Source organism: Hyla sarda, chromosome 1, assembly GCF_029499605.1.
Source record: "Hyla sarda isolate aHylSar1 chromosome 1, aHylSar1.hap1, whole genome shotgun sequence".
Classification (NCBI taxonomy): domain Eukaryota; kingdom Metazoa; phylum Chordata; class Amphibia; order Anura; family Hylidae; genus Hyla; species Hyla sarda.
In genome coordinates, this window is record NC_079189.1 from 118,208,565 (window position 1) to 118,229,276 (window position 20,712).

Sequence of the window (20,712 nt, forward strand, 5' to 3'; positions counted from 1 at the left end):
AGGGTTCCTATAGGTTGGGCCCTATACAGAGCAGCGCGTCTCGGTAATAACGTGCACCAGCAGGGGGCGCTTGTTGATGTTACTGGATAAAAACGGGATCACTATGGCAGCATTCAGTCTGACATAACACAGAGCGTTATTAGGTTATAGCCGCATATAATAACTGTACACATTATGCGGTATCTTGCCCTGCACTGATGACGTCACCTGGTAGTGGGCGGGATTGTCCCGGTGTGTACTCCCGTTGTCATAGTAACGGTCTCCCGGCTACACACAACGCTGACTGTACGGCGCTGAGCAGCAGAAGCCTGTGTGCCCGGTGACGATGACGTCATATCCCGAGGCCCCGAAAAGAACCGGGGTTCCCAGACACGTGCTCAAATGGCTGCAAAGTCTGGACCTCAGCTTCTCCCCAAAGAATTTCCGAAGGTATTTGCTGGGGGTGATGGGAGACAAGTGCCCTGCTATATGTCCTCTTTGTGGAACTACAACGCCCAGCATGCATTCTTAGCCAACTCCAGCCAGCACATGTTAGGAGTTGTAGTTTAGGCTCTGCTGGTGGTGGGAGAGTGCAGGTGATTGTGCCTGGTGAGGGGGGAACCCATAGTCCTGAATAGAGAACTGAAGCAGGACCGCAGTCTGTCATGTATGTGCATTATCCTGTGACATCGCTGCTTGAGTAATCAGTCTACATTTCTGTTCTGTGACATCACTATTTATTGTCCTTGTACTGTGACATCATCATGTACATTATCTCTGTACTGTGACATCACTGTGTATTATCTCTGTATTGTGCCATCTCTGTGTGTATTATCTCTGTATTGTGCCATCTCTGTGTGTATTATCCCTGTACTGTGACATCACTGTGTGTATTATCCCTGTACTGTGACATCACTGTGTGTATTATCCCTGTACTGTGACATCACTATGTGTAGTATCCCTGTACTGTGACATCACTATGTATATTATCCCTGTACTGTGACATCACTGTGTGTATTATCCCTGTACTGTGACATCACTGTGTGTATTATCCCTGTACTGTGACATCACTGTGTGTATTATCCCTGTACTGTGACATCACTGTGTGTATTATCCCTGTACTGTGACATCACTGTGTGTATTATCCCTGTACTGTGACATATCTGTGTGTATTATCCTTGTACTGTGCCATCACTGTGTGTATTCTCTCTGTACTGTGCCATCACTGTGTGTATTCTCTCTGTACTGTGTCATCACTGTGTGTATTATCCCTGTACTGACATCACTGTGTATTATCCCTGTACTGTGACATCACTGTGTGTATTATCCCTGTACTGTAACATCACTGTGTATATTATCCCTGTACTGTGACATCACTGTGTGTATTATCCCTGTACTGTGACATCACTGTGTTTATTATCCCTGTACTGTGACATCACTGTGTGTATTATCCCTGTACTGTGACATCACTGTGTGCATTATCCCTGTACTGTGACATCACTGTGTGCATTATCCCTGTACTGTGACATCACTGTGTGCATTATCCCTGTACTGTGACATCTCTCTGTGTGTGTATTATCACTGTACTGTGACATCACCGTGTGTATTATCCCTGTACTGTGACATCTCTCTGTGTGTGTATTCTCTCTGTACTGTGCCATCACTGTGTGTATTCTCTCTGTACTGTGCCATCACTGTGTGTATTATCCCTGTACTGTGACATCACTGTGTATTATCCCTGTACTGTGACATCACTGTGTGCATTATCCCTGTACTGTGACATCACTGTGTGTATTATCCCTGTACTGTGACATCACTGTGTGTATTATCCCTGTACTGTGACATCACTGTGTGTATTATCCCTGTACTGTGACATCTCTGTGTGTATTATCCCTGTACTGTGACATCACTGTGTGTATTAACCCTGTACTGTGACATCACTGTGTGTATTATCCCTGTACTGTGACATCACTGTGTTTATTATCCCTGTACTGTGACATCACTGTGTGCATTATCCCTGTACTGTGACATCACTGTGTGAATTATCCCTGTACTGTGACATCACTGTGTGTATTATCCCTGTACTGTGACATCACTGTGTGCATTATCCCTGTACTGTGACATCACTGTGTGCATTATCCCTGTACTGTGACATCACTGTGTGCATTATCCCTGTACTGTGACATCACTGTGTGTATTATCCCTGTACTGCGACATCACTGTGTGTATTATCCCTGTACTGTGACATCACTGTGTGTATTATCCCTGTACTGTGACATCACTGTGTGTATTATCCCTGTACTGTGACATCACTGTGTGTATTATCCCTGTACTGTGACATCACTGTGTGTATTATCCCTGTACTGTGACATATCTGTGTGTATTATCCCTGTACTGTGACATATCTGTGTGTATTATCCTTGTACTGTACCATCACTGTGTGTATTCTCTCTGTACTGTGCCATCACTGTGTGTATTCTCTCTGTACTGTGCCATCACTGTGTGTATTATCCCTGTTCTGTGCCATCACTGTGTGTATTCTCTCTGTACTGTGCCATCACTGTGTGTATTCTCTCTGTACTGTGCCATCACTGTGTGTATTATCCCTGTACTGACATCACTGTGTATTATCCCTGTACTGTGACATCACTGTGTGTATTATCCCTGTACTGTGACATCACTGTGTTTATTATCCCTGTACTGTGACATCACTGTGTGTATTATCCCTGTACTGTGACATCACTGTGTGCATTATCCCTGTACTGTGACATCACTGTGTGCATTATCCCTGTACTGTGACATCACTGTGTGCATTATCCCTGTACTGTGACATCTCTGTGTGTATTATCCCTGCACTGTGACATAACTGTGTGTATTATCACTGTACTGTGACATCACTGTGTGTATTATCCCTGTACTGTGACGTCACTGTGTGTATTATCACTGTACTGTGACGTCACTGTGTGTATTATCACTGTACTGTGACATCACTGTGTGTATTATCCCTGTACTGTGACATCTCTCTGTGTGTGTATTCTCTCTGTAATGTGCCATCACTGTGTGTATTCTCTCTGTACTGTGCAATCACTGTGTGTATTATCCCTGTACTGTGACATCACTGTGTGCATTATCCCTGTACTGTGACGTCACTGTGTGCATTATCCCTGTACTGTGACATCACTGTGTGCATTATCCCTGTACTGTGACATCACTGTGTGCATTATCCCTGTACTGTGACATCTCTGTGTGTATTATCCCTGCACTGTGACATAACTGTGTGTATTATCACTGTACTGTGACATCACTGTGTGTATTATCCCTGTACTGTGACGTCACTGTGTGTATTATCACTGTACTGTGACATCACTGTGTGTATTATCACTGTACTGTGACATCACTGTGTGTATTATCCCTGTACTGTGACATCTCTCTGTGTGTGTATTCTCTCTGTACTGTGCCATCACTGTGTGTATTCTCTCTGTACTGTGCCATCACTGTGTGTATTATCCCTGTACTGTGACATCACTGTGTATTATCCCTGTACTGTGACATCACTGTGTGTATTATCCCTGTACTGTGACATCACTGTGTGTATTATCCCTGTACTGTGACATCACTGTGTGCATTATCCCTGTACTGTGACATCACTGTGTGCATTATCCCTGTACTGTGACATCACTGTGTGCATTATCCCTGTACTGTGACATCACTGTGTGTATTATCCCTGTACTGTGACATCACTGTGTGCATTATCCCTGTACTGTGACATCTCTGTGTGCATTATCCCTGTACTGTGACATCTCTGTGTGCATTATCCCTGTACTGTGACATCACTGTGTGTTTTATCCCTGTACTGTGACATCACTGTGTGCATTATCCCTGTACTGTGACATCACTGTGTGCATTTTCCCTGTACTGTGACATCCCTGTGTGCATTATCCCTGTACTGTGACATCACTGTGTGCATTATCCCTGTACTGTGACATCTCTGTGTGCATTATCCCTGTACTGTGACATCTCTGTGTGCATTATCCCTGTACTGTGACATCACTGTGTGTTTTATCCCTGTACTGTGACATCACTGTGTGCATTATCCCTGTACTGTGACATCACTGTGTGCATTTTCCCTGTACTGTGACATCACTGTGTGCATTATCCCTGTACTGTGACATCACTGTGTGTATTATCCCTGTACTGTGACATCACTGTGTGTATTATCCCTGTACTGTGACATCACTGTGTGCATTATCCTTGTACTGTGACATCTCTGTGTGTATTATCCCTGTACTCTGACATAACTGTGTGTATTATCACTGTACTGTGACATCACTGTGTGTATTATCCCTGTACTGTGACATCTCTCTGTGTGTGTATTATCACTGTACTGTGACATCACTGTGTGTATTATCCCTGTACTGTGACATCACTGTGTTTATTATCCCTGTACTGTGACATCTCTGTGTGTGTGTGTATTATCTCTGTACTGTGCCATCACTGTGTGTATTATCCCTGTACTGTGACATCACTGTATTCATTTTCTCTCTACTTTGACATCATTGTGTATTATCCCTGTACTGTGACATCACTGTGTGTATTATCCCTGTACTGTGACATCTCTGTGTGTACTGTGACATCACTGTATTCATTTTCTCTCTACTGTGACATCACTATGTACATTATCCCTGTACTGTGACATCACTGTGTATATTATCCATGTACTGTGACATCTCTGTGTACATTATTCCCGTACTGTGACATCACTGTGTACATTATCCCTGTACTGCGACATCACTGTGTGTACGTTAGCCATGTGCTTTGTAAGGTACCTATGTCTACATTACAGAACCTTTGAGGACCACACTAGTCCCATATTTCCAGCATTACCTGGAATGATATTAGTAATAGTATTACCTGTTGTAGAGACCTCTCTAATGGATACATCATAGCAGAGATCTTCTATTGGTATTACCCAGAGGACATCCAGATGCATTCCTATGACAATGGGACCTCACTCGCCACAAAGTTAGGTAACTGGTCACAACTGGAAAAGGTAAGATTTTATTATTCTTTATGTGATCCCCCATAACTTTTGGCCATCGTATCTGAATTCATCTGATCTCTGTTGTCTTTTACAGTTTTTCATGAAGAGGAAACTAAATGTTTCCAAAGAATTAATAGACGGGACAATACACTGTAAACCTGGAGCTGCCGAAATCCTGCTGCAAGAAATATTTGTTATGTTAACACACACAAGGTAAGTATGGTAGCTGTGGTCTCAATGTACAGGTTTATCAGGAACTCACAGCATCAAGCTCAATCTCAGGGACACTGGCAGAGGTGTGTACAAAGCAAACAATAGATTTTCTGTTACCCCCTGGTGTTTTATTTACTTTCGGTAAGGCTTTGTTCACATCTACATTGGATATTTAATTCTGAGCTTTCACTGCAGATTTGTCATTTTGTTACACAGAGCTTTTTTTCCTGCCAAACCAACAGACTTTTTGGGGAACCCCAATGTTCCCCCCCCCCCCCTGGTGATACTCATTGTAAGTCAGTGGTGTCCGTTGGGCATTGGTGGTATCCGTCATGTGACAGATCTAGGAGAATGTGCTTATGTATGTGGTGACACGGGGATGCATGATATACCTGTCAAATCGTGATGCCAGGGCACCGTTACCAGGTTATGGATACCTGTCTTTTTACTGAGGCAGGAGCAGATGGTACAATACTCACAGTACAGAGCAGAGTAGAAGGGGTGCTGTGTGACCCGTGGGAGCACCTGTGGCCTTGCTGGGACTTATGGTGCTCTTCACCCACTTGAATTGACTTGCTATTAAGTATGACAGACTTGAGACTTGGAGATATCCCATGCTGACTAGGGTTCTGCTAAGGTCCAAATTCACTTACACTGCCAGGGTATAAACTCACCAACTCCTGTGCTGGGAACAGTTGCAGAATGGCGCGGTTGATTTGATAAGATATTTCTTTCAGGCTTCCCTTGGAATGACATCACAATTCTTCCATTTCCTTTCCACACTGCAGCTCACATGGAGCTCTGCACACAGCACTTATCTTAAAGCCGAACTGGGGCATCTCCCCCCCCCCCTACACTATATACATGGCAATTTGAGGGGTTCCCATTGGGCAATCAGGGTCACATGGGTACTCTGCATCATACCTCCTCACAGATATACAGTACATTCCTTAAAGAAACAGTGCAACACAATATAAATTAACAGAACAAATATCACATAGAATATCACAGCATCAACTGAGCAGCAGGGCCCATCACAGGCACCTGAAGCAATGTTTACCTGACAGGACGCACTCTGGTACTGGGACACCACATGTATAAATAAATGCAAAAATGCTAACTTGAATATAGCTTAAGATGTTTCTAGAAAGCCTAGTATTTTCCATGCCTTCCTTTTAAAGGGGTATTCCAGGCCAAAACTTTTTATTTTTTATAAATCAACTGGCTCCGGAAATTTTAACAGATTTGTAAATTACTTTGATTAAAAAATCTTAATCCTTACAATAGTTATTAGCTTCTGAAGTTGAGTTGCTGTTTTCTGTCTAACTGCTCTCTGATGACTCACGTCCCGGGAGCTGTGCAGTTCCTATGGGGATATTTTCCCCTCATGCACAGCTCCCGGGACGTGACATCATCATTGAGCAGTTAGACAGACAACTTCAGAAGCTAATAACTATTGGAAGGATTAAGATTTTTTAATAGAAGTAATTTACAAATCTGTTTAACTTTCCGGAGCCAGTTGATATATAAAAAAAAAGTTTTTGACTGGAATGCCCCCTTAACTTTAAAGGATAAGTGTACATGTACACATTGCATGACATTTTATACGTGGAATAGTCTCATTAGTCATTCAGTGGGGCTAATCTCCGGCTTTACTGTGCAGAACCCACACAGATAAGTGGCATGCTCATTATTTCCTCAGCAGATGTTTTTTGTATTAGTGCTACTAAAAATCTGAAGAGTAATATCTGTTGTATGTGAACTGGGCTGTAAAAACTTAGTAAACATACAAGGGATGCAGACTGCAGAGTTTTCAGAGCATGTCACATTCACATGTGTGAACAGAGTTTAAAGATAATAAAGAGGGCATTCTTAACCCTCTCAGGACTCAGGGTTTTTCTGTTTTTGCGCTTTTGTTTTTTTCCTCCTCACCTTCTAAAAAGGACGCGTTCAGTTTTCCACCTACAGACCTGTATGAGTGCTTGTTTTATTCGCTACCAATTTTACTTTGTAATGACATCAATAATTTCACCACAAAATCTATGGCGAAACAAAAAAAATATATGTGGGACAAAATATTTAAAAAGTGCCATTTTGTAAGTTCTAGCAGCTTCCATTTCTATGCAGTGCACTTTTCGGTAAAAATGACACCTTATGTTTATTCTGTAGGTCCATACAGTTACAAGGATACCCAATTTATGTAGGTTTTATTTTATTTTACAGTAAAGTTCAGAAAAGGGGGTCAGCACTCGTCCCGTGCTCGCAGACAAATAAATCCAAATGTAGCAAACAGAATCTCGCCGCTCATTTCTTGCTTGAATGCAGTAGTGTTTATTCACATGATAAAGCTTACAGCAAATAAACGCGTTTCGGCGGATTGCCTTGTTCTCACTAGTCTATACACACTCTGCTGTTTAAACAATTTATAGAGAAAGCTGACATTAGCTTCCGGTTCCATGGGTCAGAAGACCTGGATTCTGGGTATTGAAATGGCTATAAAGTAAAAAATAACCAAAAGAAAAAGCAACAGTAACTTGAACATCATATGTTTGTACATTGATATTAACCATATTTTACATGTGTTTACTATTATATGACCTCTTTTCCGTATCTGCAAGCAAACCTATGGCGCTCCGATCTACATGGAGATGGATAATCACTCTAATCTCTATGTTGCAGTATCTAAAAACAATGAAGAAAAAAGGAAAGATTAAAATGCTGTAGTTGGTACAGTCTAAATATCTTTACAACACTTGGGACAGTTCATAGTCTCTGTTTAGACCTCTAGGTTCCAGAGTAGAGAGTCTATTAATCCAATATGCTTCTTGACGTAGTAGCATTTTTTTTATATTTCCACCTCTCCTAGGTAAATTAACCTGGTGTATGATGTGGGCTGGCAGGAATGTTTTTTTCATTCTACGGGGTTAACGCGGAGCATCACTGCAATCTGTGATGTCTGGCATTAGATACGGGTCCCGGCCGTTAATTGCTGCCCCGCTATGACCCGGGATTAGCTCGTGACCCTGCGTCATAGCAGGGGAGCAGGTGCAGGGCATATAGGTATGCCCTGCGTCCTGAAGAGGTTAAAGGAATACTGAAACCATAGAACACTTATCCCCTATCAGCAGGATAGGGATATGTGTCTGATCCCGGGGGGCTGACTGCTGGAACCCCCTGCGATCTCTAATACGGGGACCCAGCATTGCTGCGGCTCTTCGTGGCTAATGCTTATGTCATCGACCTCACTAAGAGGTCGACAGACAGCATGAACGCTGCATCTCTGCCTCTCCCATAAAGATACATGAAGGGGGATAGTGATTGGGATCTGGTGATCACCAGTCAGTGTGCTGTAATATATGATCAGCCAAAGGCTGTCCAGGCATGCTGGGAGTTGTAGTTTGGCAACATCTGGAAGCATCCTGGTGGGGAAACACTGGTCCACATAGTGCCCCCCTCCCCTCCTCAGCATGTCCCCTCTCAGTATTTAATTTTTTTTTTTACCTGGGTTCTGGCAGGTGGTGGCACTTGAAGGTCCAAATCTACCATCCTGGGCATATACTAGAGGAGGGGCAGTGGGCTTTTCCTCCTTTTGGACCTTGTGTGCCCAGCCCCTCCTCCTCCTCTCCATCTTGACTCTACATAATAAGACTGCAATGCTATGGGCCCAGTTGTAATTTCGACCCTTGTGACCTCTAATGCTACACTACTGGGTTAACTTCAGGAAGATGTCAAACTCTGTATAGATTTTTAGAGTGACCAAAATAATAGTTGGTGGAGGTGCAGTAGACTTCACTTATCTAGACTTTAGTAAGGCTTTTGACCAGGGGTCAAGTCCTGGGAAAAAAGTGTAGGAACTTACCCAAAATTCCCACTCAAGGGCTGGTCCTGCAGGACTCCTGCTAATGGAATGGTGTTCCTGCCGGGGAACTCAGTTTCCAGATGTTCCTGCAGGACTTGAGCCCTGCTTTTAACACTGTCCCACATTGAAGACTTATCAATAAACTACAGTCATTGAGCTTGGACTCCCTTATTATTAAGTGGATTAGGCAGTGGCTGAGGGACAGACAACAGAGGGTTGTAGGCAATGGAGTATAATAGTGAACTGCAGAAGGTCTCGATGGTAAGGTATTGGTCTTTTTTCTCATGACACAAAGATTTGTAACAGGATTGTTGTTCCTGGAGGGATACCAGCAAAGGATTTAGGTAAACTAAAGGATTGGCAACTGACATTTAATATAGATAAGTGCAAGAAAATGCACCTTGGGCATAGAAACCCTCGGGCAGAATATAGAATATGTGATACAGTCCTAACCTCAGTATCTGGAAAGTGATTTAAGGGTCATTATTATTTTAGAAGACTTAAAGGGAAACGGTCAGCCTGTTCACCCACACTAAACCCAAATGAGGGGTCAATATCTAAAATACATCCCAATTTCAGGGAATTGCGCACAAGAGGCAGGGCCCTACCGGCTCAATTTATATATTCATGTTCTGTGACTCCACGTCCTAGTGATGAGGAGTCGCTGGTCACGTGAGCACTCTGCTCTTTTTAGAGCGCATGCACTGACTGACTATATTCAGCTTTTGCGTTGTAATGAGCAGAGCGCTCATGTTACCAGCGACTCCTCATCACTAGGACATGGAGTCACAGACCATGAATATGTAGATTGAGCCAATGGGCCCCCACCTCTAGCGTGCAATTCACAGAATTTAACAGAGGATCTTCTGAGGAACATATCTCAGAATCTACTGGACATATTTTATTAAGTGACACCTCGTTGGACTCCTGCTCATCCACACTATAATCCATTTTGTTGGGTTTACTGTGAGGGAGCAGGATGACAGTTATATTTTAAAGGTAGGAAAACAATGTAATAGTGCAGCAGGAAATGATAGCAGAATGCTTGGGTGTATAGGAAGATGTATTAGCTGTAAAGAGGGAAGTGCTCAGATGCTGTACAGAACACTGGTGAGACCTCCCTTGGAGTATTGTGTGCAGTACTTGGGACCGAATCTCCAGAAAGTTATAAATATTTTGGGGATAGTTTACAGAAGATCTAGTATACTCCAGGTGCTGTATGCTTCTGGTGGTGCTAAGTACAGGCAAGCGTGGTAACAAGTGATAATGGAAAAGGAACAACAGGAGTCTTGCACTCACCATTAGTGATGAGCGTCAGAGGCCATATTTGAATTCACAATATTTTGAGAATATTCGTCCTATGTTCGCAAAATTCACATATTTGCTATGTTCGTTCTCTCTTTTTTTTTCATGCAAAAATTCGTAATTAAATTCGCATAGTGCGCATGCGCAATTATATTTTTCACCTAAAAGTAGGGAGGGATCAGTGTCTAGTCTGAAAGTGCCGATATTCGCACAAAAAAAAAAAAAGAATATTTGTCATTGCGAAAATATATCACTATATTTGAAATCTTCGCGAAATCGCAAAGTGCCAATATTCGCGGTAAAAATTTGCATTTCGAATATTTATGCTCAACTCTATTCACCATGCATATGTTGGCTTTATTGAAGTAGATAAAGCATAACCTTTATAGCAGGCAGATAGGCACAAGGCAGTGGCTCAGGATGATCCATTTCGTGCGGCTGAGCGCGCTTCCACAAGCTGATGCACAGCGTTTTCCCTGGCACATGCGCCAGATATGGTGAGAACACTGGAAGGGCTTCCATGGCAACAGATAAACAATACACGTAAATGAATGACAGGTGTATAAAGTGCTAATACGGTTTAAAACTAGCAAGTATCTACATTAACAAGGAAATTACGGAAAGGTTATAAGAACGGGGCAAACTCGTTGCGGTCGTTCAAACCTAACACTCCAGTGGCGTCTAATTTAGCAATCCATTTTGCTACTTTTTCCAAGAGGATAGCATGTCGGTTGCCTCCATGTAGGGGAGCATTCACTTTCTCGAGTCCGGCGAACCACAGAGTGTTGCAGTCCCCTCGGTATGTTTCCTTTACTTGGTCAATTAACCTAGGGGCACCAGATCCAGTCCATATAGAGTGAAAATGATCACGGATTCGGACATGGAGCTGTCTGATGGTTTTGCCCAGGTAAAACAAACCGCACGGACAGAACAGGGCGTAAACCACAAAAGAAGTACGGTAAGTGATGAGGTGGTTAACAATGTGGGTATAGCTACCTAGTTTCACGCATCGACTCACTGCATTATAGACACAAAAGGAGCAAGACCTGCATGAAAAATTGCCTTTAGGTAAATCTCTGGATAACCAATTTTTTGTTGTGTTTGATTTTGGCTGGAAGATCTCTTAAAGGCTCACTCCCATTAAAACTAACTTTTGCTATAACACTCCTTATGGTAAATAAAAAATATTTCTAATATACTTTGTTTAAAAAAAATGAAGTTTTCTATGTTTTATTTGTGCTTAAAAAAGCTCAAGAGCACATTTTCCCCCATCTCTTACACAGACTTTGGACCAAAATCCAAACACAGGAAGTGCAGCCTGGAGTGCTGAGGGGTGTGTGTCCAGCCTCATCCAATAATAGCTCCTCTCGCACTTTACTGCCATATGCTGTTGGTTGGACACCCCCCCCTTAGCACTCCAGGCTGCACTTCCTGTGTTTGGACTTCGGTCCAAAGCCTGTGAATGAGATGGGGGAAAATGTGCTCTTGAGGTTTTTTGAGCACAAATAAAATATAGAAAACTTCATTTTTTTTTAAAACAAAGTACCGTATATTAGAAATATTTTTTTATTTACCATAAGGAGTGCAATACCAAAAATTTGTTTTAATGAGAGTGCCCATTTAAGTCTGTCTCCTATAGTCACACTCTTCATAATGTTATGAGTGGACGATGTTTAGTGACTTCTTTAAGGTCTATGTCAGAGTGAAGGGTGTACCAATTGCGACGTATTGCGTTGGATACTACAGAATTGAGGTTGATATTATTAACGGAAAAAGTGAAACGTCCGACTTGCGAGAGATTTCTGGGTTTGGACTTAAGTAGATCAGCTCTATTGATGGTTTTAATTCGTTCAAGGCCATCATTAATGATGGTGCTGGGGTAACCTTGCTGCTTTAGATGGGAACACAGTTCATCAGCTTGTTCGTCGAACACTTTTTGATCGCTATTAATCCTTTTTAGGTGGAGTAATTGGGAATAAGGGATGGCTTTCTTTACGTGTAGGAGGTGGGAGCTTGAAAAATGTAAGAGTGCATTGTGGGTGGTGGGCTTGCGGTGTCCCATAGTACCCAGCCTGTTGTCAATGACTCTAAGTTTCACATCTAGAAAATCAAGTTCCTGTCCCCCAAACATATAAGTAAGTACGTATTCTCCTTATTGGTAGTGTTCAGAAAGAAAATGAAATTATAAAAATCCACCTCTGTGCTGTCCCAAACCACCAAAATGTCTTCAACAAAACGTAGAAGTAATGTGTTTAATGAAAGGGTTACTAGAAGAGAAGATGTAACATCATTCAAGGGTGGTGAGGTACAGGTTGGCATAGGCACAGGAGACTGGCGTGCCCATGGCTGTTACGGTCACCTGCCTATACCAGTCCTCGCCATCCTTGAATTCATTGTGAGATAAAATAAAACACAGTGAATTGCAAACAAATGAATTGAATTGAGGAGTCTTTTCAGTCTCGAGGAGGACCGCACAGATAGCCTGTACACCCGCATCATGAGGGATGCGGGTGTACAGGCTCTCAATGTCTATAGAAGCAAGTTTGAAGTCAGTCTGCCAGCCAAAATCCTCTAAGTGCAGCAAAAGGTCACCTGTATCTTTTATGTATGTGGGAGTAGATGAAAGGAGAATTTTCAGTAACCATTTAATGTATTGAGATAAAGGTTCAGTCGCAGAGCCGATCCCCGCCACAATTGGGGGACCAGGGGGTCGGCTGTGCGACTTATGAACTTTTGGCAGAAAGTACCAGCTACCATGTTTTGGTGAAAGGGGTATTAATTTTTCTGCAGTGCAGGTAGAAATAAAGCATTGTTCACACTGCACTCTAAGAAAAGAATGGAGGAAACTAAGGGTTCTTGCAGTAAGATTTTTAGAAAGGGGCTTGTACGTAGTTCTGTCTCCAAATAGGCATACAGTTTCAGATTGGTAATAATCGGTACTCAAAACTACGATACTACCACTTTTATCTGCTCTAGTTACTTTAAGGTCAGGCCGGGAGGACAGCCAACGCATAGCCTGTTCCTCCATGGGAGTAAGATTACTTTTAGTGGGGGGGGGGGGGGGGGGGGTAGATCAGAGCCTTAACCTCTTGTTTGACTGCGTGGTTGAAAAGATGGTGGGGACTGACGGGGAGACTGAGGGAGAATGTCTGAAAAGGCAGGACTTAAATGTCAGGAGGTGGAGGTGACACATCGTCCACCAGATGACAAAGGGTGTCAATAGTGTGGAGGTCTTGAGAAGTGGCATTGAGAATCAGGGAAAAACCCAATGGACCCACAGTAGTCAGGTACCTCACCTTCCTTTAAATCTCTGTGAGGGTGGCTTTTGCGGGTGGCTTTATAGAGGTCAATCTCGAACTGTGAAAAGTCAAAGGACTCGCACAGTCCACAATAGAGACCTTTAGACAATAAAAATAGGCAATCAACAGACAATGGAACTTCAGTGCAATTAATGACATTGGAAGTGTCCAGGGCCGGATCTAGTCCTTCCATGAGACGCCTTTCTTCTTCTGTGGAGCGTTTTGATCTCTTGTTCACTCAGCCCCTCCAGGTCTTCCTTCTAAAGGGAACTGACCGTGGGTAGAAGGCTGGGGGGGCACTTTTGGGCGGTTTGTGGATTCATCAGATTGGCTTGTATCCGAATCCGTAGTTCAAAAGTCAGATGGCTTCCTTCAGGCATTCCCTCATACCTGTGGGCTGGGATTCCTGCGGTAGCGTCTAAGTTGTTCTTATTAGTGTTCCAGGTAAATATCTGTGAGGTGTCATAGTCAGATTTGTCCCTTAGAAATGTTTCTCTTTTTGTTTCCTTTATTTCGGCTAACTTTTTGAAGAAGGAGGTGGCGACAGCTTCACTGACCCTGGTTCGATATTCAATTTTTGTCTTGCAAAGGTCAGTGGTGACAGTGTCATATTCACTTTGATTTTTCTTTAATATTATCTTCATCAGCCTAGTGGCATGATCCAGATGGGCTTGATCCCATTCCTGCATAAAGTCCGTGTCGTGGAACTGTGATGGAGCCTTATACACACGCAGACCTCTTGGAGTGCAAGAGTGCCACTGCTTTCGTATGACTGTAGGGAATTGACAGTCCAAAACAGCCGGTTAGTTATACCCACATTGTTAACCACCTCATCACTTACCGTACTTCTTTTGTGGTTTACGCCCTGTTCTGTCTGTGCGGTTTGTTTTACCTGGGCAAAACCATCAGACAGCTCCATGTCCGAATCCATGAGCATTTTTGCTCTATGCGGACTTGATCTGGTGCCCCTAGGTTAATTGACCACGTAAAGGAATGGCACGGGGGAGACTGTAACACTCTGTGATTCGCCGGACTCGAGAGAGTGAATGCTCCCCTACATGGAGGCAACCGACATGTTATCTTGCAAAAAGAAGCAAAATGGATTGCTAAATTAGATGCCACTGGAGTGTTAGGTTTGAACGACCGCAACGAGTTTGCCCCGTTCTTATAACCTTTCCGTTATTTCCTTGTTAATGTAGATACTTGCTAGTTTTAAACCGAATTTGCACTTTATACACCTGTCATTCATTTACGTGTATTGTTTATCTGTTGCCATGGAAGCACTTCCTGTGTTCTCACGATATCTGGCGCATGCGCCAGGGGAGACGCCGTGCATCAGCTTGTGGAAGCGCGCTCAGCCGCACAAAGCAGATCTGTCCTGAGCCCCTGCCTTCTGCCTAGCTGCCTGCTGTAAATGTTATACTTTATCTACCAACATATGCATGGTGAGTGCAAGTTTACTGTTGTTCCTTTTCCATTATCACTTTTATAATTTTACAAACAGCGATCAGCAAAAACCAAAGGTATGATAATTTTATCCCCCTAGCATCTATCTGCAGCTCCCATTCTGGTACAAGATTGACAGATTTCCTTTAACCATTATAAGCATAGCAGTAGCTTCCAACAGGCAGGAATAAGAAGTTAGTTAACTGGACTGACTACTTACAAAAATGTGCAAGGATTATTATGTTTAACTTTTATTCAGGGTCAAGACTATTCAGGATAATGAAGTGGATTTCACAGATCGACATTACCAAGAAGGCCTTCCTATGGTGGCTCGAACTACAGCAACAAAAGCCGTGAAGAGCAATATCACCTTGAGTGAGATCCTGGCAGAGCCAGACATTGATGTTAACAAGCAGAAGGTGCAAGCAGTGATCAATATCCATCTACAGCAGAGACAACAGGAGAGGATTGTTGACCCAAGTGAGTACAGCACAAGGAGTAGGCTGAGCAAATTTACGTGCTCATGTAATAGAAGTCTCTTCTGTATTAGGCAGGGTTCGCATCACATTTGTGCCCTCTGTGGTACAAAAAACATCTGCAAAATGTCAAAATGGGATGATGATGTATCCCTGCATGAACAGGTACAGGCCCCACTGATTTCAATGGCCCCAACATTAGCTAGTGACTATGTTTGGGTAATTTTCCGAGCATATATGTGTTTTACTTGCATGATTACCCTAAGGGTACTTTCACACGAGCGGATTTTTGCAGCGGATTTGGCTGCTGATCCGCCGGTGAAGGCCCGCTCTATGCTGTCTTTACATGTGCCTGCTTGTAGCGGTAATACGCCGCTACAAGCAGACACACTGCGATGTGTGAGTCGCAGTATACCCGCACATCGCGGGAGCTCTCTGCCTAGCTCAGAACAGGGAGAGTGGCCGCGATGTGCGAGTACGCCGCGCACATCGCTGGAGTGTGTCTGCTCGTTGCGGCGTATTGCCGCTATGAGCAGGCACATGTAAAGACAGCATAGAGCAGGCCTTCACCAGCGGATCCACAGCGTAAAATCCGCTGTAAATCCGCTCGTGTGAACGTCCCTAGGTGCTATCACCCTAAGGTACTATTTTACCAGATCTGGGCCCTGTGTCGGTCTGTGCAGTTACCTGGACATCCTAAAATTGACATACTTGCCGATGTATCCATTCCACAGAGGGCACAAAAGTGATGTAAACCCAGACTAATAATCTTTGCATGTTTTTTTTATGATCAGCTGAAAATTATGGCAAAAGAATAATAAAATCATTGGATTCATTTGCATTCCTGTGTAATTTGATATATTAGCAGTAAAATACTGTAGATCAGTAGTTTACCTGCAGTCCTGCTGGTTTTTCAAAAATCTAAATGTGAGGAAAAAGTTCCATGTACCCAAATACAGATCATGGTGCAAAAAAATGAGCCCTCACATAGCCCTGTAGGCTGAAAAAGAAAAAATCAAAACATGGCAATTTTAAGCAAATGTATTTATTTATTAAGTAGTAAAATACTAAAAGCTCAATAAATTTGGTTGTTTTCAGTGTAACCATAAAGTGCACTGCATAAAAATTTAACTTCACCCAACTAATATTTTTTTCCAGTTTTGCTGTACATTATATGATAAAATAAAAGGTATCATAACAAAGTACAGTTTGTTCTGCAAAAAACAAGCCTGCCTTATATGACTGTAGATTTAAAATAGACAGATTTAGGGTATGTTCACATGGCAGAAATTGCGCATAGATGTGTGAATTCGGAATTTGTCCGCTGCGAAAAATTTGCTGTGTGAATGGGACTGCAGAATCCCATTGAAGTGAATAGGCTTTAGACACATGAAAGATTTCCATTTCGATTTCAATGCAGAAATCCATGCGTGAATTCTGCTGTGTGAACATTTTCATCTTCTTAGTGCCATAAGGCTAAGAAAAAATTAAAACGCAACAAATGTTGTCTGCATGATTAAGGGGTTAAAATAGCCAATATATAGGCCCAAAAGCAATAATAAATGTGCTCCCTTTGTGTGCATTTTCCCTTTAAACATATTAGCAGACCATTCTGCATTTGTGTTTAGCATTTGTGTTTCATTTCTGAAATAGCTTTGGATGACTTTATTTACCCTTTTGTATTTTTTCTCTTTTTTCATGTAGAAAGATTTAATGTGAAACCATCACTTGGTGAGCGAGCTGTTCGTCTCATGCCTTCATCTAATCAACACCAAAGCGAGACAAGTCTGACAAATAGGTCATCTTCCTCCTTATCCTCAAGCTCTAGTGAGTATTTAGAAAAAGTTTTATTGAAATATTTCTGAACTCTTGTGGGAAACAGTGAATAGGCTTCTAGTGATCATATTAGGACAAGTATGAATCTAGACACATCTAGGCTTTCTGTGCTGACCACTGGTATTCTAGTCCTTCATTAACAAGCCTACAGGCTTCAGAAATAAGATCTCCCAGCATTCCTTGCTGCCTCAGTGTTAGGGATGTATCTGATAACAAGATTGTTCATCCATTGACAGCCAGCAGAACTGTGATTGTAGCTCTGGACAATAACATATTGTACAAGGTTAGAAAAGTAAGGTATTAGCATTTCTATTCTACTTTTAATACACATTGATAGATCCCTCTTTCTACTTTATTGTTGCACAGTGATGGCAGGTTGGACATATTGTGTTATATTCTGGAAATGTTTTCGAATATTTTTCATACACAACAGACCAATGTATGGCATATTATTGGACTAAGGGTACCTGCACATGGTGTGGCCAGGGTAGTAATGTACCATGCAGAATATCATGGTTGTACCATAGTTGTGTGCCATGCAGAATACCATGGTTGTACCATAGTTGTGTGCCATGCAGAATACCATGGTTCTACCATAGTTATGTGCCATGCAGAATATCATGGTTGTACCATAGTTGTGTGCCATGCAGAATATCATGGTTGTACCATAGTTGTGTGCCATGCAGAATACCATGGTTGTACCATAGTTGTGTGCCATGCAGAATATCATGGTTGTACCATAGTTGTGTGCCATGCAGAATACCATGGTTCTACCATAGTTGTGTGCCATGCACAATATCATGGTTGTACCATAGTTGCGTGCCATGCACAATATCATGGTTGTACCATAGTTGTGTGCCATGCAGAATATCATGGTTGTACCATAGTTGTGTGCCATGCACAATATCATGGTTGTACCATAGTTGTGTGCCATGCACAATATCATGGTTGTACCATAGTTGTGTGCCATGCACAATATCATGGTTGTACCATATTTTGCTATGGTTTTTGGCCACACAGTTGTACAAGTGAGGCACCGAAATATCACACTACCGCCTTGCAACTACGTTTTTAAGGTACTTATCCTAACCTTTTTACTATTGCCATTAATTTATTTAATTTGATTTATTATGTTTCTGTGGAAACCAAAACTGTAAGAGAAAAATAAATCTCCCTTTATAGGTTCTTGTTTGTTTGTTAACAATGCACATATCGGCAGTACTATGTAACAGCTCAGTATTCTCCCATTTCTATGTGCACAGGCCAGAGTGATATCAGAAGTAAAACCAATGTCAGTTTCAAGGAGATCAAAGTAAAACAAGGAGATAGAAGCTACGTGTCCTCCAGTGTGAGTTCAACAACGCCACCCTCTACATTGAGTGCACCTTGACTTGAAACATGTGTGCTCATATATCAATGTGATGTTTCCAGTGCTCCCCGGGTGATTTATGGTCTCATGGTAAATAAAATGCAGTTCATCATCTGGGTGAATTATGCATCATTTTATAAAATGCCAAATCTAAATGGAAATTGAACTAAATCCTTCATAAAGCTTTATAAAAACCAAAGGAAATCAACTATACCGATTGTCTATAAAATACAACTTAATGAACTCCGTGTTCTGTATTAGCAAAAAAATAAATACAGTAACAATAGCATGGCAATGATATAATGTTTCTTCACAATTAATATTATCACACATTTACTTTTTGATTCCATTTTGCAGTGAATAGATGGCCCAGTATGTTTGCATACTATACATTCACTTCAACAGAAAGTGCTCAAACTAGTGAGTGCTGAAAATGTTAGAGCTGCTATTCAGTTTAGAGCTGAGGTGCTATTTGTGAGTATAAAGCAAACAACAGATGTCCTCCCATACTACAGCCTCAGAACAGCTTAAAGGAGAACTCCGGAATAGGAAAATTATCGTCCATACTGCCGGCAGTAAAAAAAATAAACAGGTGCCTACCTTCCTTCGCTCCCCTGGTGCCTCTGGTAACCGGCTCCAGCCTCCGCCGCGATCCTCTTCCTGGTTGCAGGTGCCGGGGCCGAAAAAGTCACCCTGCCGCTCAGCCTATCGCCGGCCGAGTCGGGACTTCGCTGCAGCCGGTGATTGGCTGAGTGCAGTATGACTCGCCGACCACCGGCAACCAGGAAGAGGGCCGGAGCCGGTTACCGGAGGCACCGGGGGAGCGAAGGAAGATATGTACCTGTTTATTCTTTTACTGCCGGCAGTATGGATGATAATTTTCCTATTACGGAGTTCTCCTTTAATAAATGAACACTTTGGACAAACCTGATACTCCCTTTTATGCCTAGAATTATCGTTCCAAATTCTGCATTGGAATTCAGCAGAGATTCCGCTGCAGCAGAGTCGAATTGAATTCAATGTTTCCAGCACAGGAATTCCAATTTCAGTGTCCGCAGAAAGAATGAACACATACATTCATTCAGTAGACTCCGCACGGAATGAAAAGCCGCCTATGAGGCGGTGCATTCCTATGCGGTCCTAGTCATGTTTATGCCGGGACTTGCCATTTTCCGTGCGGACATTCTGTAGTGTGAACATAGCCTCAGACTCCAACCTACATCAAACAGGGAGAGAACCCTTCTGCCACGCACATCTCTTCCTGCTCTGTCTATGTGAGCAGGACAGTTCTGTAGACTTACATTATGAGGATGAGGAGGACATTTAAACACCTTCACAGTCCAGAGCTACTGGTCCCTAGAATATAGCAAGAGACCATAACATTTCAGAGCAGTTCATCTGGCCTTGCAACATTTTCTTTCACTCATGAAAGGAGAATCCATAAAAATATGAACATAAAACAGGACACTAACCCCTTACATCAACAGACAAGGAAGGACATAAAGCTTCACTTTATCTACAGAGACAGGTCAGGTTCTGCAGTTAGCCGAGACTCATCTTCTTCACCTGTCTGCAAAATCCGTTCCAGAAACCATCAATATCCAAGCAGACAGGTTAAGCTAATCTATCCCAGGGGAGTGGTCCCTGATTCTTCTAGCCTTTCAGTTAATCGTGAATCCAATGCCAAATGTCTACTATTTCCAGGAGGACAAACCTATGGTAGTGGACATGTCTGTCCCATGGAACTTGAATGTATTCTTCCACGCAGGCAAGACTTGGGGACTCAGTGCAGCTGCCTGTGTCCAAATGTGAGGAAATTCAAGCTAACAGCTTGGAGGTTGAGAGCTAGGGGCCTTTCTGAGGCTGTAGTTAAAGGGGTTATCCAGGAA

The 20,712-nt window shown here is 42.5% G+C and overlaps 1 protein-coding gene across 1 annotated transcript; it reads left to right on the plus strand.

Annotated features, from left to right (window-relative positions):
* Positions 1–74: 74 nt before the first annotated feature.
* On the plus strand, positions 75–19,137 carry SPATA4 (spermatogenesis associated 4). Its single transcript, XM_056560611.1, has 6 exons — positions 75–429; positions 4,900–5,029; positions 5,115–5,233; positions 15,402–15,622; positions 17,323–17,445; positions 18,717–19,137. Exons 1-6 carry the CDS (start codon positions 326–328, stop codon positions 18,842–18,844), a joined length of 825 nt encoding a protein of 274 aa, XP_056416586.1. The 5' UTR covers positions 75–325; the 3' UTR covers positions 18,845–19,137.
* The last annotated feature ends 1,575 nt before the right edge of the window (positions 19,138–20,712 follow it).

What these genes read in the sequence shown, in the direction of transcription:
- SPATA4 (XM_056560611.1), top strand. Translation starts at nt 326, where the DNA reads ATGACGTCATATCCCGAGGCCCCGAAAAGAACCGGGGTTCCCAGACAC. An exon ending in TCCCCAAAGAATTTCCGAAG is followed by an intron (nt 430 to 4,899) that starts GTATTTGCTGGG and finishes TACCTGTTGTAG; the next exon opens with AGACCTCTCTAATGGATACA. An exon ending in ACTGGTCACAACTGGAAAAG is followed by an intron (nt 5,030 to 5,114) that starts GTAAGATTTTAT and finishes TGTCTTTTACAG; the next exon opens with TTTTTCATGAAGAGGAAACT.